General features: G+C 52.8%; 2 protein-coding genes across 2 annotated transcripts; one reads left to right on the forward strand and one right to left on the reverse strand.

Annotated features, from left to right (window-relative positions):
- Window positions 1-691: 691 nt before the first annotated feature.
- On the reverse strand, window positions 692-8365 carry ZNF668 (zinc finger protein 668). The gene is made up of 2 exons (XM_081883641.1): window positions 7464-8365; window positions 692-3222 (listed from the first exon to the last, which is right to left on the reverse strand). The coding sequence occupies exons 1-2, from the start codon at window positions 7509-7511 to the stop codon at window positions 1435-1437; spliced, it is 1836 nt and encodes a 611-aa protein (XP_081739767.1). The 5' UTR covers window positions 7512-8365; the 3' UTR covers window positions 692-1434.
- Window positions 8366-8474: 109 nt separating this feature from the next.
- ZNF646 (zinc finger protein 646) lies at window positions 8475-25072 on the forward strand. Its single transcript, XM_081884718.1, has 2 exons — window positions 8475-9823; window positions 14094-25072. The coding sequence occupies exon 2, from the start codon at window positions 14226-14228 to the stop codon at window positions 19191-19193; it is 4968 nt and encodes a 1655-aa protein (XP_081740844.1). The 5' UTR covers window positions 8475-9823; window positions 14094-14225; the 3' UTR covers window positions 19194-25072.
- The last annotated feature ends 347 nt before the right edge of the window (window positions 25073-25419 follow it).

Here is a 25419-nt window from a genome sequence, read left to right on the forward strand (position 1 = left end):
AAATAATTATTATTCTTATTAATGCCACGATCGCCTGTGAGCAAGAGGCTGCAGGATGTGTTCCACAAGCCAGAGCCACTAACTTCAGACAAGTTAACATGCCCCCGACATACATGAAAAAAGTTGCCCCCCCCACGCTGCTCTTGTCAGGGCATACCACCCGCCTCTCACACAGCGCCTGCCCACTTCCTTCCCGCCAATGCACCGTGTGTGTACATTTTGTACAAGCTGTGTGTGTGTAATTGTTGCCGCATTTCTCCTCCAGCTTCCTCGCCTAAGGCTCCCCTGCCCTTAAGGCCCCCCTGCCCTCGTGTGCTCCCTTCCTTGCCACTCTCTGTGCGATGTTTAAACCCCAACCAAACTGACAAGTTCCCCTTCCCTCAGACAAGCCGCCCAGCAAACCGCTTTGTTCCACGAGCAGCTGAGCATTCTGAGCCGTCACAGCAGCCCAGCCAATCAGCAGCAGAGGCTTCGCAGAAACAAGGGCTACGCAATATGGATGGCCTAAGACTGCTGTGCTTCCTGGGAAGGTTTGTAGCAGCCGGCAGGAAAGGAGCAGGACATCTGAATTCCATCCTCAGCTCTGGAAGAGGAGCCAGATTCAGTAGGTCAGGCAAGGGGAGTAAAAAGACTTTGGGGTCCTGTTACCCCATAACCACAACTTGCAAGTCTTATAGGATTGAGCACTTTCTTAAAAAAACCCCACAAGGCTTTTATTTGATCTGTTCAGACAGCATGACCCGGGCTGAGTAGAATTAATTGTCCTGGGAGTTGATAGGGCGGGGGGAGGTTCCTTGCATTCTCCCCCCACCCACTCCCATAATTTAACTCCACCCCCCCCAAAAAAAACCCCACACAGTGTCAGTAAACCAATGGATTGCCACAGATGCGCACACAACCTGACAGCAGGATGGGTCTGCCGGGGGCAGAAGCACACGCACAGACGCAACAAATATGGTGTGTGTGAGAGGGGGTGTCCGTGTTTTAAAAGCTCATCCACACACCCCAACCTGCCCAGGCACGTCCACCAGGTAGGCAAATGTCTGATGCTGGGGGAAGGGGCAGGGCTAGCAAGGGAGCCTAAAGCCACACCGACTTAAGAGGCAAGACTTACGAAGCGCCCATAGCCAAGCCCACTTCTACAAGGAGAAGAGCTGGAGGAGCAAGAGCTGTACCCCAAAGGGGAGGCGTCAAAGGAGTGCTAACCACACAGCCTTATGAGGAAGGAGGGAAGAGAGGAAGAGGAAGGGGAAGGGAAGGAGGGGGGAGGAAAGGAAGGAAGGAAGGAAGGAAGGAAGGAAGGAAGGAAGGAAGGAAGGAAGGAAGGAAGGAAGGACAATGGGGTTCATGAAGGCATGCCACCATGGTGCGGTGAGGCCATGATACTGGCAAGCCAAGCTGCCCAGTCACACGTCAGGAAAGAAGAGACTGCGCTTAGGAAGGTTCAGTGAGAGCCTCCGGAAGACAGTCTGAGGGAGAATCCTTGTCCGTCTCCATGCCGTCCTCGTCATGATGGGGGTGGATGTGGGCAGGGAGCAGCTGCTCGTAGGTCGTGATGGTGGCGGTCACTACGGTCTCGTCGGCGCTCCTGTTTTCGGTGGCCGCGTGCGTCCTGAGGTGCTTGCGCAGGTCGGAGGCGCCCAGGAAGGCCTTGGGGCACTGGGGGCAGGCGTGGGGGCGGACCCCGGAGTGGATGCGCTCGTGCTTGCGCAGCCCGGCCCGGTCCGAGAACCCCTTGCCGCACTCGGGGCAGGGGAACGGGCGCAGGGAAGGGTGGAGCAGTCGCTCGTGGCGCCGCAGCTCCTGGGCGGAGCCAAAGGCCTCGCCGCACTCCCCGCAAGCGGGCATCACCGTGGCAACCACGATGGCCGCCTGGTCTGTGGTGAGGAGGTCCTGGCTGGCGAGGGGGGCGGGCTTGTCGCCAGCCTCGTTGCCGTGGGTGCGCTCGTGCTTCCTGAGGCTGGACGAGACCACGAAGGCCTTCCCGCAGCGGCCGCACTTGAAGGGCCTCTCCCCGGAGTGGACGCGGTAGTGCTTGGTGAGGCTGGCGCGCTCGGCGAACCTCTTGCCGCACTCGCCGCACTGGTGGGGCCGCTGCCCCGAGTGCACCAGCAGGTGGCGCTTGAGGTCCCACGAGGCCACAAAGCTCTTGTCGCACTGGGGGCACTTGTGGGGCCTCTCGCCCGTGTGGATGCGCTGGTGCATGGCCAGGTCGGCCGGCTGGCGAAAGGCCTTGCCGCACTTGTCGCAGGCGTAGGGCTTGAGGCCCTGGTGCGCCCGCTGGTGCCGCCGGAAGCTGGAGGGGTCGCTGAACATGCGCCCGCACTGCGGGCACAGGAAGGGCTTCTCCCCGGAGTGCGTGCGCTGGTGGCTCTGGAAGGAGGAGAGCTGCGTGAAGCCCTTGCCACACAGGTTGCAGCGGTAGGGCTTGTGGGCCGCGTGGATGCGCTGGTGGCAGGCCAGCGACGACGAGCGCGAGAAGGCCTTGCCGCAGTCCTGGCACAGGAAGGGCCGCTCGCCCGTGTGCGAGCGCTCGTGGTTCTTCAGGTCCTTGAGCTCGGCGTAGGTCTTATGGCACGCCTGGCACTGGTAGGGGCGCAGCCCGGCGTGGGTGCGGCGGTGCTTGCGGAAGACCGAGGGGTCGGCGAAGCGCTTGCCGCACTCCCCGCACGAGTAGGGCTTCTCGCCCGTGTGGGAGCGCTGGTGGATCTTCAGCTTGGAGAGCGTGCCGTAGCCCTTGTGGCACTGCTGGCAGCGGAAGGGGAGGTCCCCCGTGTGGCGGGCCATGTGCACCCGCAGGCAGACCGGCTGCATGAAGGCCTTGCCGCACTCGTGGCACACAAAGGGCTTCTCGCCGCTGTGGCTGCGCCCGTGGTTGCGCAGCTCGGGCGCCGTCTTGTAGGCCTTGGCGCACAGCTGGCACTGGAAGGGGCGCTCCGTCTGGTGGCTGAGCTGGTGCTTGCGGAGCTGCCCGCGGTCGGGGAACTCCTTCCTGCAGCTGGGGCAGGACAGCTTGCCGGACAGGCCGGCGGCGCCCGCGTGGGACTTCAGGTGGCGCTCCACGCGGGGGGCGTTTGGAAAGGTCTTGCTGCACGTCAGGCACTTGTAGCGCCGGCCGGATTGGATATAGCCGGGCTCATCCTCCTCATCGTCCTCCAGCTTCACCTCCACCCCTGGCTCCTCCTCCTCCACAGCCTCCGCCATTTTGGGAGAAGCCTCTGCCTGAAACAAACAAGCAGAAGGAAGCTAAAAATTGGAGGCAGCAATGCTTCCGAATACAGTGGTACCTCAGGTTACATACGCTTCAGGTTACATACGCTTCAGGTTACAGACTCGGCTAACCCAGAAATAGTGCTTCAGGTTAAGAACTTTGCTTCAGGATGAGAACAGAAATCGGGTTCTGGTGGCGTGGCGGCAGCAGGAGGCCCCATTAGCTAAAGTGGTGCTTCAGGTTAAGAACAGTTTCAGGTTAAGTACAGACCTCCAGAACGAATTAAGTACTTAACCCGAGGTACCACTGTACATATTTATTTGTTGGTTTGATTTGTACACCGCCCTTCCACCATAGATCTCAGGGTGGTTGGCAACATAAGAATACAAGATAAAAACACAAGAAACATTGTAAAAACCAAGAGCAAAAATACCCACAAGCCAATAAACCGCCCTCCGCCAAGCCCATCTAAAAGGGTATAAAAGGCGTATAATGAAGGTGCCAGGCGAGCCTCCCTGGGGAGGGCATTCCAGAAATGAGGAGCCACTGCAGAAAAGACCATCTCTTGTATTGCCACCCTCTGGACCTCTCGTGGAGAAGCCACATGAAGAAGGCCCTGAGAGGATGACCACAGGAACCAGGTTGGTTCGTATGGAGAGAGGCAGTCTCATCTCCTGAAGTACGACCGCTGAATTCTGCACCAGCTGAAGTTTCCAAGCTGTCTTCAGAGGCGGTTGTATGTATAACGCATTGCAGAACCTCAAGGTTACCAGAGCATAGACAAGAGTAGTTGGGTTGTCCCTGTCTGGGTAGGGGCACAGCTAGGCCACCAGCTGAAGCTGATGGAAGGCACTCCAGGCCACTGAGGCCACCTGAGCCTCAAATGACAGCAAAGGATCCAGGATTACCCCCAAGCTGAATACCAGTTGCTGGACCACAGGAGGGGAGAGTGTTCTTGTGCTCACAGTCTGGTCCCAGGTTTCCCCCAGGTATCTGGTTGGCTGGACTAGATGGGCCATTGGCCTGATCCTGCAGGACTCTTCTTCAACACTGTGCTCCTACAACCATGAAGAAGAGCCCAGCTGAATCATGCCTACCTAGTCCAGCCCTTCCTAGTTCTCACGGTGGCCAACCAGATGCCTACAAAAGGGACCTGAGAGCAACAGGAACTCTCCCCACTTGCAGTTCCCAAGAAGCAACCTACAGCTGGCCGCATAAAGGGTTCTGCCAGTCTCTTATCTAGCTTCATGAGGTCTAGGGCCCTGTTGGAACTAGCTCCTCCATTAACACCGCAGCATCACCCACAGGCCCTAAGTGATGGGGAGGTGGGCCTAGAGCAGACATAGCCAACCTTCGGCCCTCCTGATGTTTTGGACTACAATTCCCATCATCCCTGACCACTGGTCCTGCTAGCTAGGGATCATGGGAGTTGTAGGCCAAAACATCTGGAGGGCAGCAGGTTGCCTGTGCCTGGCCTAGAGTCATCCTTCCCTCTTCTAGTCTTCTATCAACTGCCTGATAGATAGATGCGGGAGAAGCAGAGCCACAAGTTCTGGGTTGTAGAGAAGAAATATAGTGCAAGCAAAGTGAGTCAGGGCTCATCAGCACTCAGCCCTTAAATAATCATTGGTACGGCTGGGGAGTTGATTGCCCAACCTCATGGGGTTAGATTTGCCATAGAAGAGGGACTGCATGGAGGCAGGGGGAAATCCCGAGTGCTGCTGTAAATGAATTAAAGATTTGTGGTCTAAGGCTGGAAGGGTAAAATAAAATAAATTGCATGCACCCAGTAAAAACCAGACAATAATAAGAATGTGGGTGGAAGATATTTATTCCCTGGGGATAAATGGTAAAGCATTATTTTTTTTGGGGGGGGGGATAACATATATTCTGTTTAATATATATGCAAGTTGTTTGTGTTGCAAGTGGGACCTATAGCTGCTGGTGTCACTGGGGCCTGGGCTCTGAGAAGCCACGGTTATCTATGAATCTAGGAAGGGACAGGGTTTTGGAATGCAGAAATTCCCTTAGCGCAAGAGAGACTCTGCCCTGCAGGCAGTTTGCAAGGTGCATGCAACTAAACACCACCCAAATTCTCCCTGTCTTATGCAGAATAGTTGCAAAATGGCTATCTGGGGTACAGGGACCCATATTTGGCCCCCAGGAGGAAAGGAAAAGGACAGCTGGTAGGAACAGAGTTCAAAATCCAGAAAGGAGAGCATGTTTGGGGTGGGGAAGGGGTGGAAATGTCTTTGTTTCTCTGCTCAACAAAGACAGATCGTGGAGGAATTTTGCTTGCCTCCCCCCCCCCCCCAGCCTGGATGGTGCTCTTCGCAAAATGGCTGGGTTAAGATCTGGGGATGGGGGCAGGGAGAGGAGAAAGGGAGGAGAAAACAGCTAAAAATGCATCTTTATGGAAGATGGAAGAACAATTCCAGAGGAAAATTTAAAAAATAATCATAAGCACCATCCACAATTCTCTTTCCGGTGGAGTTCCTGGGATTTGCAAAGGCAATCAGAGGTGTATACACAGGAAGAATTCTATTCCCTTTGTATGGGCTGAAGACCTGGGATGTAAAATGGCTGTCTCTAAGACCCCAGCGAGGGAAAGGCAGCAAAGGTTTGCAAACCATGGAGAGGAGTTTGCAGAGGAGAGAGACTGGCTGGACAATAGAACCAGCAAGAGAAAGTCTTTCCCCTCCCCAGGGCATAATCTGAGCTAAGGAACCCACTTCAAAGGTTGGTACAAAGAGTGCCTCTGAGCACATCTGGAATGCCCATTTCACACTACAGGACCACAGCCAGCCTTCGTACATCCAGGAGCAGAAGTGAAGCTTTCCTAGGCAGAGGTACAGGCTTCTCATCCGAAGAGTCAAGGCACCTGTCCTTTCATTAAAAAAATAGCTGCCGCTCAATGCTTAAACCCTCAAAATAAAGGTTTGACGTAGAAGCAAAAGAAATGCATTATGTAAATTGATCTGAATCTAGGGAAGAGAGCTAGATGCTTCCTAGATTACAGATTTGAGGGAGGCTGGAGAGACAAACACTTTGAAGTTGCAATGATCCATTTGGAACCCAATTTGAAGCGGAAACAATCTGATTCAGCATAAATCCAGAATGTCTCTATTTACCAAAATAATTCCTATTTCTGAGTCCCTATTCCCTGGTTAAAAACTGTTTGTGGGAGGGGAAGGGGGAGAAGAGGAGACTGGGGTCTCTAGAAGGTAAAGCTTCAAATTTGGGGGGGGGGGGCTATGGCTATATTTGCATGTACACAACTTTGCTTACATCCCCATCACTACCTACGGAGGTCGTCATTACCGTGGAATGTACTTGGGGATTGCCGCTATTCCATATACTAATGTAAGCACTGTGAGATTAAACGATATTTTGAAACACCCACAAGGATTTGTCCCTCCTTTTAACGTGAACTGCTCTCTTACGCTCATATTGAAAATCGTCGGGCAAAAGACTCTCTCCGTGTTCATCTGTAAAATGCGGGATGGAGGGGTTCTAGTTAAGAAAACAAAACCTTCGAGACTAGAGCTGTCCATTCATCTCTTTTTTTTTTAAAGCAAAATGCTCTCGCAGATGGACAGATCTGTTGCAGAAACGGCTCTCCTGAAAGACAGCCTTTGCAAAGGAATTCCCACCTCCCTAGCGTAATATAGATTCCAGCAACAAAGGGGACGTCTGGGCCTTCGCGCGTCCGCCGGGAGAGCAATTGCTAGCAGATGTTTGCCGCTGGATGCTCCGGGAGCCGGGAGAGCAACCCGGAGACGCACAAAAGGTTTGCTCCGGCCGAAGAGCCTCCCTTGCAAAATGGCTGTCTCTAGGACCGAGGGACCAACAAACAAAAAGAGGAGGAGGAGGCAGGAGGAGAAGCCCGCATCTCCTTTGCTTCCCCGCTCCCCACACAAAGCAAAGGGCTCTCAGCCCCCCACCCCACCCCCCAGACCCCCTCTCAAGCTCCGCGATGCCCGGGCAGGTCCCGGCAGCCCCTGGCACCCGAGCCAGAGACGCATCTCCGGAGACTCCCCGGCAAAATGGCTGTCTCTAGGACCAGGGGAGGTGGCCGCCTGGGCGCAAGGAGGGGGAGCAGGGTCCAACGCCAGGCGATGCACCAGGACCGATCTGCTTTTTATTTTATTATTTTTAATCGTTTTTAGAAATGCATTAATAAACAGAGAGAAGGCATTAAGTCAAGGCTCAGGAAGGCTGCCCCAGCCTGCATTTCTTGCTTTCTCCTTACCTGCTCTATCCTTTGTCTATTCGCTTTCTCCTTCGTCTGCGGCTCCATCGGGAGGAGGAGAAAGAGGAGGAGCGCTAGGACCCCGGAGGAAACGGAGGCAGAAAGGGGAGGACCGCGGGGGGGGGCAGGAATTGCTACTTAGCCCAAGTCCCGTTGACAAGGCCGGGCAGGGATTCGGCTCCCATCTCCGCTTCAGCCTAAATCAAATAATTGCATTTTATATCCAGGGCGGAGGACTTTTAACCAGTTTCGTTGGATTGCAAGGGACGGGGCGGGGTGGGAGAGCGGACAGGAAGTGTGGCATGGCAGAGGATGCAGCGGGGAAGGGGTTCGGAGTTGCACGGAGGCCGGAAGTGTGGCATCGGAAAGCGGGGCGAAGTTTCGCGACGGACAGGAAGTGTGGCGGGGAAGGGTCTGGCCGCTACACCGAGCGGAGTGTGGCATTTCCCCGATAACTTTTACCCCGCTCCTTTTATAAAAAGAAAATCCCTGGTTCCAAATTTGGGGTCGTTCCGCTTTTCAGTTGCGTTGGCCGGAGACGCATCCTGGAATAGCAAGGGGCGTAATGGGGATGAGATTTGCTGCGGTTGTAATGCGGTCTTCTCTATGGCTTCGGAAGCACGGAACTAAATATACGTTCCGAGTGGAACTGTTGTTGTTGGGACCTGTATCTCTGTAACACACCACATGAGGCAACCGTAGGGAAACCAGAAAGGCACGAGCAAGAAACTTTCTGTGAAATCGAAGCCTCCCTTTGTGTCTGCGTTCTTTTCTCCAGCAGCGGCGGCGACACTCTTCTCTCGGAATCTCTATGGCGAACGAAACCGCTCTATACTTTGCACTGCAAGAGCGGAAACCGCCGTTGAAACTTGGAAAGGAAGTTCCGGTTAGGTCTCATAGAGATGCCAAAAGTACAGAGCCGTACGCTGTATCCGTTCTAATGTAACGACGAGCTAATTTCCAGCGCCGAGTTTGAAGATAGTTTGAAGATAGCGACGCCACTCAGCGCCCACAGAAGACCAATAGTTTGCCGTAGCTCCTCTTTTTTTTGCTTACCCGATTATCACTCTGTAATTTCTTTTTCGAGGGAGTATCTCTCTGCGCGCGTGCCAAGTTCTGAAGGGGGGAAGACTTTGGACGTTACACCTCTCCTCTCTTCACCGCAGGCGGCAGAAACTCGCCGGAAGTGGAGCCCCATCTTGATTGGCGGGGGGAGAGCTTTGGCGGGTGCACATTTCCTGTTTCCTAGCAACAAAAGGAAGTATTTGTTGTTGCCCCAGTCTCTGTGACTTCTTCAAATCCAAATCCTCGGCTCTCAAGGAAGGAGGTTTTCTGGAGTGCCGGCCCCTTCGAGTGAGGCGCCTCGGGGAGAAGTAGGGGGCGCCTGAAGGGCCAGCTTTTGCTCTTGGGGGCTCCAGAGGGGCTGGGCAGCAGCAGGAGTTCCCCTCCCACGTTTCGCTTCTCCTCGCTTGCCTACAGCAAACTCGCCCATCGCTCCTTGGGAGGACGAGGAAGAGAACTGTGTGCGTCTGTCTTCCAGGAAACTGAGGCAGCTACGTGGGGCGTCTCTTCTACCTCATGGCTGGATCCTGAGTGGACTCTGGAGTTCTTCTGCTTGTCCTCTACAGCTGGAAGAAGAAGATCTGGCACCCCAGATCCGCAGCCTGCACCCAGAATCCCGAGGGTTTGCTGCCTTCTCCCTTTCCTGACCACTGCCTCTCCCTGCGACCTCGCAGGTCCAGCCTCCCTGGGAGCTTTCATCCGCCATGCCTTAGAGGTCCTGGAGTAAATACAGACAGATGCTAGCTGCTCTCCGCTGACTCCTGGGTGGTCTAGGTGTCAAATCTCCCCACAAAATGCTTCCTCTCTGCCGGAGCGTGTGGTTTGAACTCTTATGAAACAATGTTTTGATATCTCCACCTGGGGACCTGCAGTACTTGAAACTACCTGATGTGAAGAGCCTGACATTTCCATCTGTACTTTTAAGTTTGGTATTCAGATCCATTGTAAATCTGGAATCTCTACTTGAACATACCATTTTGAGGTCTGAATACTAGTCCCTGTACGCTCAAGGTACTTGTTCCGTTAATCTGTCCTGAACTGAAAATCAGACTCTCCTGCATCCTGAAGATCTGTACATTTCCCTTTCCTTATGGAAAATCCAAGCAATATATTTAGTGGCTTAAACCATGTGAAACTACCTGTCCCAATTTAGAAAAGTTACTTCCCACTCTTGTATTATTTTTATTTTAAGCACAGTTCAACATGTCAGTCTCCTGGACTTTATACCCTGCCTTCTGTTTACTTCTCATGTTAGAGAAGTGCGGTGCTCAGCTGGGATGCTCAGTGTGATCTGAGAGGTAAGAAAGCAACCTTCTTTGTAACTGTGTCTGGAGTCCTACACTTTAACCTTTGTGTGACCTATCCTTGTTTTTGCAAAAACAGCTTATCTGTTTGTGCAGTCTGCAGAAAGGTATGTTTAAAAGGCAGTTTTTGGCTCGACGTGCTTTACTGCACCCCTGGGTAAAATCTCCCATCTTCACCATTCTGCTTTCATAGGTATGGAAAACACCTAGCACATTACTCAGCCTCACTACTTTCCTAAGAGAGATGGGGATAGACTCCTGGATTCCCATGGCCTGTTTGTTTGGATCCATTATAGTTCTGTTATGTGAAGACAGGAAGGCCAGATCCTAACCTCCTCTGCCCCACATGACCCCCTAACAGGTCACTCATTAGGTGACAAATTCAAAGGAAATAGTTGGAGTAGCCTGGCTTGGAAGATTTGCTGTCCAGCTTCACTCAGGACATGGCTGCAAAGGGAAAATGTTCCTTTGATTCCTAGGCTTGAATTCAGCTGTTCTTCCCTTTAGCTGCAGTTTTAACTTTCTCTTGCCTGACGTCATGTCAGACCTTGGAATGTGGTTTGCCCAAAGCAATCTGGAAGGCCAGCCTCTGTGGCCATGAGCCTAATTAGGAGATTTCTCACTATTGTGGAATTCCAAGGTAGTCTTTCTCTGTACCTGAAGGCTCCATATAGCTGTTTCACAGCTAAAAGCTATTGCTACCCTTTTCTCTGTTAATACATCCAGACTTCCTCTTCTTTCTTCTTCCAAAAATGTCTAGGTAAGTTTCTCTTACATAGAATCATAGAAGTAGAGTTGGAAGGGAGCCTGAGGATTGTCTAGTCCCAACTCACTGCAATGCAGGAATATGCAGCTTGGCCCCTATGGGGATCAAGCCCACAACCTTGGCATTATCAGCACCACAATTTAAGCAACTGAGCTGACTGCGGCAGTGGGTTTCATCAGATGGCAATGGCTACCTTTGGATAGCATGGTAGAAATCCTCTTGGCCAACTCCTGCCTGCAACTGTCCCGACCCTTTATTAACTGGATGGGAGGCGAGCTAAAGAATATCCATCATGTGAAACAAATGCTCCTTTGAGCCACCTCCCTGTCACAAGAACCAATGGTTGTACACCTCTACCCACCCCAGTTTGGTTGTGAGGATGAGATCGAGATATGAAATGATTGAGTGAGTAGACCTGTGCCTTGCCTTTCCATAAAAGATGCCCATAGCACCTTTCACTTCTGTTTTTCAGAAAACTATAGTGTTTTGTCTGAATTCTAAACTGTGGTTACCCATGGCCTGAAGCTGTTTTCCCCCCCAGACAAATCATAGTTAAATTAACCCACATTTTGGGGAGGGTTTGACGGTGCAACAAGCTCTGATTAATGAAATTTAAAAGCTAGAGTTTGCAAACTCCTCTTTGTGATCATGTTAGACAAATGAGGGGCAAGAGACCTATGTTCTGTGATATCCAAGTGAAGCCAACATGTAAAGAATTGGAGAATCCTGCTAGTAGAGTTTCAGGAATCCTGCATGGGAACACTTTTCTCAAGCAACTGGTAATCAGTAGTGTTACTGCCTTCAAATATAAAGGCTTCATTCATTTTAATAATAAATAAAAGTCCAAAGCTTTCAGGATCCTGAATTCTGCTCTTTGTATCACTTTCTGTAACTGCAATGTGAAGTTACAGTAGCCCAAGAAAGAAGGCCTCAAAATTTGCCATTTTTAAAAATTAGCCTGCATTTCTGTGTACTATATACAGTGGTACTTTGGTTCTCGAATGGCTTAGTTGCCCAACAAATTGGCTCTTGGACGCTGCAAACCGGGAAGTGAGTGTTCCGGTTTGCGAACATTTTTTGGAAGCCGAATGTCTGATGCGGCTTCTGCAAGAGTGCAGGAAGCTCCTGCAGCCAATCAGAAACCGCGCCTTGGTTTTAGAACGGTTTCGGGAGTCGAACGGACTCGTTCGAGAACCAAGGTACTACTGTATTATAAACTGTGATCCTCAGATGAAGAGTGGTATAGAAATTCAATTAACTAACTAAATTTCCACACTGGCCACAGAAGACTCTCTTCTTTATGACTATCATGGAAAGTAGCTTGTTACCAGGTTTGGTTAAAAAAGAGAGAGAAGCCTTTTAGTAAACAGGCTAATAACGGAGGAAGGGGGTGGTCGGTTCCTCACCCCCCACCCTTAGCCACCCTGTGATGTTTCTGTGCTGCTTATGGAGGCAGAGACTTCCTATCACCTTTCTGTCCCCTATGGCAGAAGGGAGAGGGTGTCCTCTGTTTCCTCTAGCAGCGTCCTTCCTCACGTGTAAGAAAATAAATGTTAAATACAAGGTATATTTGCCGACCTAGACCCATATGAAGAGCCTTGTTGGACCACCTATTCCAACGTCTATTATTCTTGTTGTTGTTATTACCTGCTCTCCACCAGCAGGTCCCATTGCCAGGTTACAACAATTTAAAATTCAGTTATTAATAACAGTTAAAACAAATTCCAGCCGCAGGAATAGGGTGGGTCCTGAAAAACACACATCTCAGGTGTCAAAGGCCAGGGAAAAGAGGTGTGTCTTTAGCTTTTGCCTGCAGATATATAGCACAAGTGCATCTCTGTCGGGGAGGGAATTTCACATCTAGTCCAGCATCCTGTTCTCTCATAGTGGCTGACCAGATGGCACCAGAAGGCGAAGTTCTTCTGACATTTTGAGCCACACCAGTGCTGGATTTGAGGGGACCCTGAGAAAAGTACCCATTAGTGGGCTGCCCTGGAAGCCATGTAAGTTTCCCAATGGTCACTTGGAGTGCTGTTATGGGTGGACATACTGGGAAATTAAAGTGGGGACTCGAAGATTAATATTAATTTTTTTTAATGGGAGACCCAGAGCAGCCTTATCAGTTGCCTGAGGACATTGGGTGCTGATATCAGCCCTGGCCAAAGTGAGTCTTGCACTGAAGCATGGATCACTTGTGTTTCTTAAGCTGTCTCATTGAGTCTGACTATTGGCCTGCTTGCCTAGGCACATAGGAGGCTGATTGTGCCCCGATCTGACTGTTGATCAGTCTACCCCAGTGGGGTCTGCTCTGATTGGCAGCAACTCTCTGGGATCTTGGGATATCTTTCCCTATACTGTTGGATCCTTAAACAAACAAACAAAATCCACAAAACTGGAGCCATTGAGGAATTGAAGCTGAGACCTTCTGCTTTGAAAGAGTAGTTCTGCAGGTACCACAGAACTATGGCCCCTTGCCATTTGTGTAGACCAGGCATGGGCAGCTTGAACCCACCCAGATATTTTGAAGTCCATCTCCCCTCAACCCCATCCAATGGGCAGGGAGAATGGGAGTTGTTGTCCAACGACATCTAGAGGACCACAGGCTCCCAGTCCCTGGTGTAGACTGTTCCAACCTTCCCCAACCTGGTGCCCCTCCAGATTTTTGGGGGATGACAGCTGCCATCAGCACCAGAGAGCAAACCGGAGGGCCAAGACGTGTTTCCCAGGCAAATCCCAGAAGCATGTACTATAAGGCATTGATTTGTGCTCCAAACTCCCGGGGCAAGGGGAATGAAAGAGGGCTGGGAGGAATCATCTAGGCCAGAGGTTTTCAACCTTTTTGAGTCCATGGCTCCCTTGACAAACTACATCCTTTCTGCACCACTCCTGTTGGGCTCAGGAGCCCACTTATATCACCCCTTGCCTGTAAAGTTGACAGCCTCTCACCCTTTTTTGAAGACATTCCCTTGTGGATTGTTCCCTCAGCCTCCTCTCCTTGGGAGTCCTCTGGGCAGCTGCAGCTGCCGCCCCTGGTTTCTGAGCTGCCTCCCCTGCCCATCAATCTCCCACTTGTCCGTCCATTCCCAACAGCAAGAGCTGGTGGACTAGCTGGCTGGGCTTTCTCACCCATTTGCTTGCTTACTCTGAGGCTACCTCAGCTCCCAGCAACCAGCACCCCCTGGCCAGCCCCAGAGGCACCATTCACCTGGGGAGGTTGTAGCCAGGGCTGCCGCAAAATACAGCTTTGCATGCCTTTCAGAGGCAGAGATACGAGGGGGCATCAGAGGAGGGTAGGACAGAGGCCAGTGTTGCTTGTGGCACCCCTGACCATCCTTCGAGGCACCCCAGGGTGCCACGGCACACGGGTTGAAAACCACCGATCTAGTTTGATGTAGGCATATCTGATCTGCAGGATATGTGCTATTTCCTCACTTTTCCGGTTGCAATGAACCTCAACCAGGTTTTCTCATCTATTCTGTCCTTGCCTTGTATCCGTAGGTTTTGGCTTCAGAGCGCTTGGGAGAGAGAAACGGGACCTCAAGACCACACTATGGGACCGTGCTGCGCCCCAGAGCACCCAGGGCTTCCTCTTTAAAGAAGTGGGCAGGGTGCCGCCTTCTTATGTGAGCAATGGCTGAGGGGGACGCCGCCCTGACCTGCGAGCCGCCCGCCAGCGGGCAGGAGGAGCGTCCGTACAAGTGCAAGCAGTGCCCGCGGAGCTACCGCCACGCCGGCAGCCTGGTGAACCACCGGCGCACCCACGAGGTGGGCCTCTTCTGCTGCCTGCTGTGCCACAAGGACTTCTCCAACCCCATGGCTCTCAAGAGCCACCTGCGCACCCACACCGAGGAGAAGCGCTACAAGTGCCGGGACTGTGGGCGCAGCTTCCGGGCCTTCGCCCAGCTTACCGGCCACCACTGCCTGGCTCGTGCCGCCCGGGACCAGGAGGGGGAAGAGGGCTGCAACGGTGGGAGCTACGCCTTCCAGAGGGGCCAGGACACATCTTCGTCGGACGCCGATACCTTTTCCGGCATGGAAGGCAGCAGTGGGAGCTTGCTGAGCAACCTAGAGAAGTACATCGCCGAGTCGGTGGTGCCGGCTGACTTTTCTCAGCTGGAGTTCCCTGTCCGGGGGGAGGTGGAGGCAGAGGAGCCACTCCCGATGGAGGAGGAGGAGGAAGAGGCTGGGCTCCAGGCCGCTGCTGCAGACGAGCGCCGCTTCAAGTGCAACCAGTGCGACAAAGCCTACAAGCACGCTGGCAGCCTGACCAACCACAAGCAGAGCCACACGCTGGGCGTGTACCAATGCGGCATGTGCCACAAGGAGTTCTCCAACCTCATGGCTCTCAAGAGCCACACTCGCCTCCACTCGGAGTACCGGCCCTACAAGTGCCGCTTCTGCCACAAGGCCTTCCGGCTCCCCTCCGAACTGCTGAGCCACCAGAAAGCCCACGATGAGGACCCGAGCCAGGCAGAGAGCCTGCCGGCCTGGGAAGGCTCAGAGCAGGCCGTGTGGGAGGAGGACTCCATAGAGACCTCAGCGAAGCTGGACATCTACCAGCCTCCGCCAGCAGGAACAACACACTTTGGAGACGGCGTCCCCTGCAGCCTGAAAGACACTTCCAAAGCAGGGGGCGGCGAGCGCTGCAACCCGGACGGGGAGCTTTGCGTCCGCTGCGGTGGGGCTTTTGCCAATGATGAGGAGCTGAAGGGGCACAGCTGCCTCTATCCGGAGGAAGCTGACGAAGAAGATGAGGAGGAAGGCAGCAGTCCATTGCTACCGGCGCCTGGCTCCAATGGAGCCTGGGAAGCGAGCTTGAAAGGGGAGGGCAGCTACGCCGCATTTGAGGAGCGGCCCTTCCGCTGCGGCGATTGTGGCAGGACTTACCGGCACGCGGGGAGCCTCATCAATCACAAGAAGAGCCACCAAACCGGGGTGTACAGCTGCAGCGTCTGCTCGAAGCAGCTATACAACTTGGCCGCCTTGAAAAACCACTTGCGGGTGCACCTCAAGTCCAAGCTTGGTTCGTCGGCTCCGGAAGAGGCCTCCCAGCAGGCAGCTGGCCTCCCAGGCCCACCGAGACTGGAAAACGGCCCTGGGGACTCCGGAGACTGCCATCCACAGCCGCCAGAAGGCTGGAGAGGAGCCTCCTGTCCAAAGGAAGAGGAGGAAAGAGGCGCCGGAGATGAAGAGCGGCCGTACCGGTGCACGGACTGCGGGAGGAGTTACCGGCACCGCGGCAGCCTTGTGAACCACCGCCACACCCACCAGACCGGGGTCTTCCAGTGCTCCATCTGCCCCAAGCAGTACTCCAACCTCATGGCTCTCCGGAACCACGTCCGCGTGCACCTGCGGGCAGCCCGCCTGCGCGGCCGGGAGCAAGGGGGTGGCTTGACATGCAGCAGCTGTGGGGAGAGCTTTGAGGAGGAGGCTGAGTTCCAGCTCCATCAGCTGCGCCACCTGCCATGTACGGAAGACATAGAGGTGGCGGCGATCCCCAGACTGGGGATCTTTCTCCCACAGGAAGCTGATCTCCTCCAGGCTATCAGGCAGGATGTGGAAGCTCTGGAGAACGGGACGGCTGTTGTCGAGGACGTCCTGCCTTCCTCTGAGATGGCGCATGCCTGCCCCCAGTGTGGGATGACCTTTGCCAGCGTGGACGGACTGCAGAACCACACCCTCCAGCACAGGAGCGAAGGGGAGTGGTCCGAAGGGACGGCCGAGAGGCCCGAGTCGCCCATCCAGCGGCTCTACGGGTGCGATCAGTGCGGCAAGTCGTACCGGCACTCAGGGAGCCTCATCAACCACAAGCAGACTCACCAGACAGGCGACTTCAGCTGCTCGCTTTGCGGGAAGCACTTCCAGAATGTCGCCTCCCTGAAGAGCCACTTGCGTGGGCATCAGAGGCCTCGGAGGGGACCATCGGGGGTTGCCGTGGCTACGAACGAGGAGGAGGATGCCGAAGATGCAGCCACTGTGCCTGGGGCGTTGTTCTCAGGCGACGAGTTCCAGGATACCTACAGCATTCTAGAAGACGGCGCTGCTGTGAATGGCTGGCCGTCCCAATCAGAAGCCCCCTCGCCATTGCCTGGTGACGTTGAGGTGCTCCCCTACCTCTGCGAGCAGTGTGGGCTCGGCTTCAACCAGGTGAGCAGCTTGATGAGTCATAAGGAAACCCACCAGCTCGGCATCTACCAGTGCTCCCTCTGCCCCAAGGAGTATCCCAGTCTTCTGGCTTTGAAAAACCACTTCCATGGTCACACCAAAGCCACAGCGTCTGGCTGGGGCAGCCCTGGTGGGGATGGCAGCGCCGAAGAGCAGCCCTTTCTCTGCAGCCTCTGTGGCATGATCTTCCCGAGCGAGGAGGACCTCGAGCGCCATCACAGCCTCCTGCATGAAGAGGGTGAACAACAGGGGGAGGAGCAGGAGGCGGTGCTCGAAAGGGAGGCGGGCGAAAGGCTGGACAGGGCAGGCGACCAGGAAGAGGAGCAGCTCCTCTCTCACATCTGCGGCTATTGCGGCCAGACGTTTGACGATATGGCCAGCTTGGAAGAACACAGCGAGGGGCACCAGGAGGAGAAGGCCGCCGCCTTGGCTGACACTTCGATCCAGCTCCGACGAGCCCCACGCCTGGAGGAGGAACAGGAGCCTCCGCCCCCAACAGAAGCGCCGGCTACTGTTGTCGAACCCCTGGACAGCCGGCCTTATGCCTGTGGCCAGTGCGGCAAAACTTACCGACACGGCGGCAGCTTGGTCAATCACAAGAAGATCCACCAGATTGGAGATTACCAGTGTGGCTTCTGCTGCCGGCAATACCCCAATCTGTCTGCTTACCGGAACCACCTCCGGAACCACCCAAGATGTAAGCTGAATGGCAGCGTGCCAGAACTCCGGCAACCAGACCCTGCGGGAGCAGGGGGCCTGCCTGTTGGTTGTGAGGCACCGAAGGAGGAGTCCCTTGACGGGAGGGCTGCAGTGCAGCAAAAGGAGGAAGATCTGCCAAACACTTCCTCCTCCCCTCTCCCATCTCCCATCGTGGAGGAAAAATCAGGACAAGAAGCGTTGGCTGCTGGCCAGTCTGAGGAGAAAGATATCCAGGCGTGTGGTGTCTGCGGGGAGGCCTGTGAGGGACTAGCTGACCTGGAGGCCCACCAGGCTCTACATTTTGAGCAAGAGACTGGAAAAGTGGAGGGAGAAGAAAACGGCGGTCCGTCTGCTGAAGAGGAGGGCTCCCCTTTGGACCGCCCCTTCCATTGTGACGTTTGTGAACGGAGCTACAAGCACGCAGGTAGCCTGATCAACCACAAACAGACACACAAGACCGGCCTGTTCCATTGCGGCGTCTGCCAGAAGCAGTTCTTCAACCTCATGGCCCTCAAGAACCACAACCGCACCCACTTTGAAACCAAACGCTACCGCTGCCCCGAGTGCCCCAAGGCCTTCCGGCTCCAGAAGCAACTGGCCAGCCACCAGCGCGTCCATCGCGATCGGAAGCGGGACCTCTCCTCCCACCCTCCCCGGAGGTCCACTCACACCAAGCGGGCGGGCAAGGGGGCCAGTCTGGCCCACTCTCTCGGCAGCGCCGGCAAGCGCCGCCCGGACCCGGAAGAGCGCCCTTACCGGTGTGAGGAGTGCGGGCGCACGTACCGCCACGCGGGGAGCCTGCTCAACCACCAGAAGAGCCACAAGACGGGGCACTTTGCTTGCTCGCTGTGCAGCAAGGCCTACCCCAACCTCATGTCCCTCAAGAACCACCAGCGCATCCACTACGAAGTGAAACGCCACCGGTGCCCGGATTGCGGCAAGGCCTTCAAGTGGCAGCGGCAGCTTCTGCGGCATCAGCGCAGGCCTCACCCTTGCGGCCAGAGCTCTCCAGGGCAAGAGCAAGAGGGGAGCCTGGCTGCTCCCCAAAGGGAGCAGGGGGGCAGCAGCCCAGGGGAGGCCCCTCCGGGCTCTTTCCAGTGCCAGACGTGCCCCAAACACTTTCCCAACCGCGCCGCTCTGAGGAACCACAGCCGCATCCACGCAAAGAAACGCTTCCAGTGTTCAGAGTGCGGCAAGCCTTACCGAGCGTCTCGGAGCCTCAAGCGCCACCTGAGGAGACACCAGTCCGAGGCGGCGGCAGATGTCGCTGAAGAGAAAGCAGCCGATCCCTCGTCTTCCTCCTCCTGTTGTGCAGAAGCAGCAGCCATTCAGCCGCCGGATGAGCGGCCTTACAAGTGCAACAGTTGCGAGCGGACGTACCGCCACGCCGGCAGCCTCCTCAACCACAAGAAGGTGCACGCCACCGGCCTCTACCGCTGCCCCACCTGCCAGAAGGAGTTCCACAACCTCCTGGCCCTCAAGAATCACCTCCACGTCCACACGGACAAGAGGCGCCACCGCTGCCCCCGCTGCGGCAAAGCCTTCCGGACCGCCCGCCGCTTAGCCGCCCACGCCAAGGCTCATGGCGGCCTCAAGGAGGAAGGGCCTTTCTCCTGCACGGTCTGCTCCAAGGGGTTCTCCCACCAGCTCAGCTTCCGGCAACACCTGCTGTCGCATGCCAAGGATGGCGGGTACCCTGCTGCTAGGGGCAGTGCTCCGGGGGACGTGAGCTGAGGGCGGGCAGCCCGTGTGGGGACCACGTGTGCCAAGGATGGTAGGGCAGGGACCTCCAGCTGCAGGGAAATTTGAAAGGCTGGGTGGGGAGCCGTACCCCTGGGATCAGTTGTCCATGCTTTGGGGAGGGGGGAAGGAAGAGTGTCAGGGATACCCAGTGGGTGAAAATATGGATGAAATTGGGTGCAAGACCCCCCATTCTCTGTAGAACACCAGGGTCCAAAGACACTGAGGGGTGGGGCAAACCTTCGATGGAATGTTGTATTGAGCACTCCAACGACGCCTCTTTTGTGTCACTTGGAAATGCTCCCCTCCGGCAACCTGTACCTTCGTAAGCTTGGATCCCGTTTTGAGAACTGAATTTTAGCTCCTCACGGAACCTTTCAGGCATGTGCTTAAACCCCATGCTGATTTGAGTTTTCAAACTGTTTTTTATACTTCTAAAATCCATTTTGAAAGTCAGATGAGTTAGCAAGTTTCTGTTTAAGCCGCGTATGGTATTTAAAGTCCTGGGTTTTTTTAAATAAAAACAAAAGTAGAATCAAAACCGTACTGTCCTAAACAAATGGGGGGGGGGGTGAGCTCAGTTTTAGTTGCTGAATGAGTACAAACAAGCATCCTTGGTGTGGAGTAACTTTGGATTACTACTACCTCCTTAACTGGAAAATTGTATACGTTTTCTTGGTGCGAAAGAGAGTTTTTACAACTTGTCCAAATTTGTAGGCTTTGACGTCTTTTCAAAGCAGGTTCTGGAGAAAAGTCACTAAAAGATTATTATGTTGATTCCTAGAGGTGATTGACTTAAAGCTTTGAGTTTAGGTGAGGAAATTAAGGTCACAGGTGCAGGATATACATGTAAAGCACATTTAATTCACACGGCTTCCCCTGAAGAATCCCGGGAGTGGTAGTTTGCCCTCACGGAGCTGCAGCTCCCAGCATCTTTAGCAAACTACCATTTCCCAGGGTTCTTTGAGGAAACAATGTGCACTAAAAGTGTACTCAATGTACAGTCTGGATGTTGACCTTAATCTTTGCAAAATTGGACCTGGAACGGTCTCCCCACACAGGCCCTAGTGGAACCAGCGGGTAAACGAACAAATGTCCGTAATCAATTGGGCAGGTTACCTCTGGTCCTAACCCTCAGGAAAAAGAAAGGTTTTGCAGGGACCACCACCTCTCTGTGTGTATTTCCTCTAAAACCACCTCCTCCCCAGTGGTACAGGGATCATCCAATCTGTAGAGGTCTCTACAGATGTGTAGTTCTAAGGCACCTCTGCGCTAGAGGAAGGAAGAGAAGACCCCAAATGCAGGAACGAAAGCGGGAGCCAGAGGAGGAGGCCTCACAGAGGTGCCAAGATGACAGCTCATTGCCCAACGCTTCTTTGAGCATCACAGCTCTCCTTTAGGGGCGATTCTGAGGGCCAAACTAAATGTGGCGTTTATTAGGTTGCTTGGCGTGGTACTGTTCATTTGTCTTTCACCTGCTGATGCGCTGGCGGGTGGCAGGGTCAAGCCAGATCAGACCGGGGGGGGGGGGGGGAGAGAGAGGCTTTAACCTTCTGTTCTACCTGTGAACTCCAGCAGGATCTCCCGTGCCCTTTGGCCAAAGGACCATGTTTATTGCCGTGGGAAGGAACACGCCCCCTGTGCAGTTAAAAGGAGTCCTGCAGTGCCACCACTAAACGTCACGCTTGGTTTGGTTCTGACTCAGTCCTTGTTCCAAGATGCATGGAGGAAGTGAATCAGGATCCAACTGCATGTCACACTGGGTGCTTCTTTGCATGCAGCTATGTGGGGCAGGGAGCTGGTAGCGATTAGGATGGCGGCAGGTGCAGAGGGGCGATTTAGCCCTCTCTCTCCCCAGAAGAAGGGAAACTCCCTTCTCCAGGGGCAGCTGGTATCTTCGGAGAGGCAGGGAGGCCCAACAGCAGGGGACAATGACAGGCAGAGCCAGCATATCCATCTCCCTGCAGAGTTTTATAATGGCAAAACAAGCCAAAAGAAGAAAGCGGTCAGGTGGGGGTTGGCTGAGGGCACATCGAGATTGATGGGGCAGTGCCCTGCTTGCATGAGTGGACCAGCCTCCAGTGATTGCCGTCAGTGGAGTGAGAAGTCTCCTTCCATGCCTGCTAGGATCTTAGTCATTGTCAGCCCCTTTTCCCACCTGAAGGTATTCGTTAAATAACCCTGGATGTTAAATATGAAGGCTTGTTAATAATTGCATCTGGTTTGGATGCTTGAGGAGACTCAGGATGCCTCAGGCAGTTGATTGTCTCCTGCACCCCTCCTGAGGTCTTCTCTCCTTTCCTTCCTCCTGCCCTGGCAAGTCTTTTATGGCGCTTTGGCAAGTGATACATGCAGTCAGCTCTATGCTGGCTGAAGCAAGCCCTTTGACAAAGCTCGGGTGTGTGCCTTGAGGGAAGCAGGGGCTTCTCTCTCTCTCAAGAACTTCCAGTATGTTTTCCCGGCTTGATCTCTTCAATCTATCTTTTAAATTTTATTAATGAGATATTTTGGTTCTCCGCAAGGCTCTAAGCAGATACCGGGCAAGACACCCAGTAGATCCCTGTTGGGGCTGCAAATAAAGAATTGGACGTTTGAAACCTTCCGCATTTGAACTCTTCCTGGCTTCTTGAAAACTAGCACATCGCGCTAAACCTTTCTCCGTAATGTGCTAGTTCCCCAAATACAGCGAGGGTTTTAATAAAACAAATAAAGCATGCTTCCACCCCTTCCTCAGTCCAAAGTGGTACCTTCCTAACTGGGCACTAGCTGGCTGTAATGCTTGGATGGATTCCTACTCGCACGATCTAAAACTTGTAAAAGGGGTGGCCATGTTTGTAGCGATAGGCTAGGGGCAGGGGATGAAGAATCCTTTCCGAATAACATTTTAAGCTATTTTTGAAACAAGCGGACTAGAAACTTGACTGCTGCGTCTTTCCTCTTCTCTTGTGGTGGGTTGGCTGGCGTGGGCGAAGGGCTCACTGCTGTTCCGAGACCAACCTCCATGCTTTCCACATCCAGGCAGAATTTCTCGGCCTGCCACAGATGAACCTGTGCGCGGCGGTGCAAGGGGTCTGAGTGAAAGCCTTCCAGGTTCTTCAGCGGTTTGGTTCAGAGAAAAAGTAGTCATTTTTAAGTAGCTGAGAATTCTCTATTGTGATGAACGTTTTATAGAATTTCTAACATAGTTGGGTAATATTTTTTATTGGGGAGGGAGGGACATATATATGTGTTTGTTTATTTTGTTATATCCCCCCCTCTCAGTTTTTTATTTTTATGACACACTCAGATGTACTAAACAGTCCTGTTTTATGCTGCTGTTTTCAACAACTGACATTCTGGCTTTTGGTCAGCCAAAACCTTTATGGAATTAAAATAATTTTGTTCTGATTTCTTATGTTTTGAAATGTTTTCCCCACCCACTTCTCTTTCTCCTTAACCCAGTTCTCTAAATAACCACCATTCAGTATGTTACTTAACATGCACTTCACTGTGAACGTTGCTGGGATTTCTTTTTTTTTTTTTAAGGGCGGGCGGGGACAAAACATTTAAAACATAAGAAGCCATTTTCCTTTCCTCGCCTGCTCTAATGTACTAGTTCTCACTGCCCTCCCAGAGATGGAGCAACATCCCAGGACTCTAGATCCCTCGTAGGACCTCTCCCTGCCCCCAAACACCTTGCCCAGTACTGTAATAGGAAGGAATCAATTTTCGTAGGGTACTTGGCGCCACCTGGTGGCCATACCTGATCTGTGAAACACTTAAAACTGCAAATAAATTGTTCTTGGTTTCTAAAAAGAAGTGTTTCCTCTCACTCTCACTCTCTGATTTGCTGTCTTCAAACCGACTAAATGCTTTTAAAAGAACAAGGAGAAAGCCTGCAGGTTTGACCCTGAGAGACCTGCATTCACAAGGTCTCCTCATAGCAGTGGGTGGGCATAAAATAGCTCAGGTAAAAGGGCTGGGGGGGGGATGGACTCTACAGGGTGGATCCAAGCAAATCTGCTGGTGGGTACTCACTGCTTCACACAGGATGTGTCCTTAGGCCCAGGTGGAAGCCAAATCCTGCACACTGCCGTGCGACACGTGCTGACTGGGGCTGATGGGAGTTCCAGTCATAGAATCATAGAATTGCAGAGCTGGAAGGTGTCGTGGTCTTGTCTATGGGCGATTGAAATCCCGGCTGAGGACGTCAGGACCGGGGGCAAGATGGCGGGGTGGGAGCAGGAACGAGAGTCCAGAAGCCAGGGGTCCGAGGGTCGAAAAGCAAGGAGTCACAAAGTCAAGGGTCCGAGGATCAGGAAGCAAGAAGCCAAACGCAGCAAGGCAGGAAATTAGTTGCTATGGCAAAGAGCCAAAGGGAAATGCTGACCTTATATCCCTTCCTGGCTCTTGCCACCAGGTGCAGTGAGTTACTAATCGGCCTCACCTGTGCGGCCGCGCCTTGCCTCTCCAGAACACACTTAGAAAGGCCCCAGTCCTGCAAAGCCCTACTGGTCACAGGGCCTGGCTCCTGCATTCACTCCTGACAGAAGGGAATCTGAGGGTCATCTAGTCCAGCCCCCTGCTCTGCAGAAATATGCAGCTGTCCCTAACGGGGTTTGAACATGCAACCTTGGTATTATCAGCACCGTGCTCTAACCAACTGAGCTATCCAGTCGAAAACATATGGAGGGCACCAGGATGGCAATGGTTGCCAAAGTTAGCACACACAAGCCGCTTGCCTCAGGCAACATATTTTAATCTGGGGGGGGGGGGGTTTCACAACCCATCAGTGCACGGCCCAGCCCTATTAAGAAACCACTTCTGGCAAGTTTAGTGGAATTTATTGGAAGGGGTGACACAATAGAGGTGTACACAACGTTCTTAGCTCCTGCAACATACTGTATAGCGATGGTGAGCTTTTTGGATGACTTTGAAAGAGGATTATTCAAATTAATGGGGATAAGACTATCAATAGCTACAAGCTCTTAAATTTAATAGTAATGCATTAATGAAAACCTGCCATGAAAGCTATGTTATGGATTCTTGAGGTGGAGGAGGGCTCTAATTTTTGCTTTTCTGGCACAGACAACTACAGCGCTTGGATTTTCAAAAATATTTATTTCTCCCTTTCCCACACAATTGTTCGAAGCGTTTCCGAAAGGCACCAAAATATAACAACGTACAACATCTGGTTGATCAAGTATAAATATATATAAAAACACAGCAGCATTAAAACCATATTAAAAAGTTCAAAAACAATTGTAAGATAAAATAGCATGCCTTCCAGAATAGGAAAAAAAAATCAGCAGTAGTGTAAAAACAGTGTTGGCTTTTCCCCAGGAGAGAATTCGACAACTGCAGTGTCGCCAGTGAAACGTTGATGTGCCTGGTACCTCTCAGTTGAAACTTTCAAATCTGTTCTGAGCATAAATGCCTGTGTTCTCTGCTTAGGCATAGAAATGGAAGAGTGGATCTCTTGAAAATGTTCCACACCTTCAAATAATTTATTTTGTACAATGAAGTATTAAGATAAATATGCATACAAACACACACAGCCACACACATTCATCTCTGTCAATTGTACGATTACCAAATTCAGTCTCTTAGCCAGTCTACACTAAAGGGTTTCTGAGATACTAAAACACCGACTCTTGAAGGAAGTATGTACATTTGATTATGCTATAGGTAAATGACTACTGAGAGTAGTATTTCCACCTGAGCTAGAAATCTGAAATTTGGTTTAGTAGTGTCACACCATATGTATGGATGATTTAAATAAATAGAATAAAACACCGTACTCACTAGAAAAACTGATAAGAGGTGCTGTACAGTATATCCCCTGCCCTGCCGCCCTGCTAGAATTCCCTTTGCAAAGGTGGGCAGCAGTTCAGCACAACAAGAAAAACCACCTGTGCAAAGGAATGTTGGCCTGTTGCCTCATGTCGTACTCTGCCTTCTGAAAAACGCAGCTACGCTTGGAGATTAGAAGCTGGATTTCATCACATAAATAAAATTTCAGACCCAACCTGTTATGATGCTAATTCAGATTCACTCCAGCCCTGGACAAGGTCTCGAGTTTGGCCCTGTGAGTCTGTCTTTCGCCCACTGAAGCACACAGTTATGGAAGTGGCAGGTTTCTGGCCTTGCTCTGAGGGTCCTCATATACCTGCCTCACTTTATCCTTCGCAACACACCTGTGAAGTAGGTTGGGGGGCGGGGCTTGTCCAAGGCCAGCCTT

The sequence above is a fragment of the Podarcis melisellensis genome (assembly GCF_964234715.1).
Source record: "Podarcis melisellensis genome assembly, chromosome: 13".
Taxonomy (NCBI): Eukaryota; Metazoa; Chordata; class Lepidosauria; order Squamata; family Lacertidae; genus Podarcis; species Podarcis melisellensis.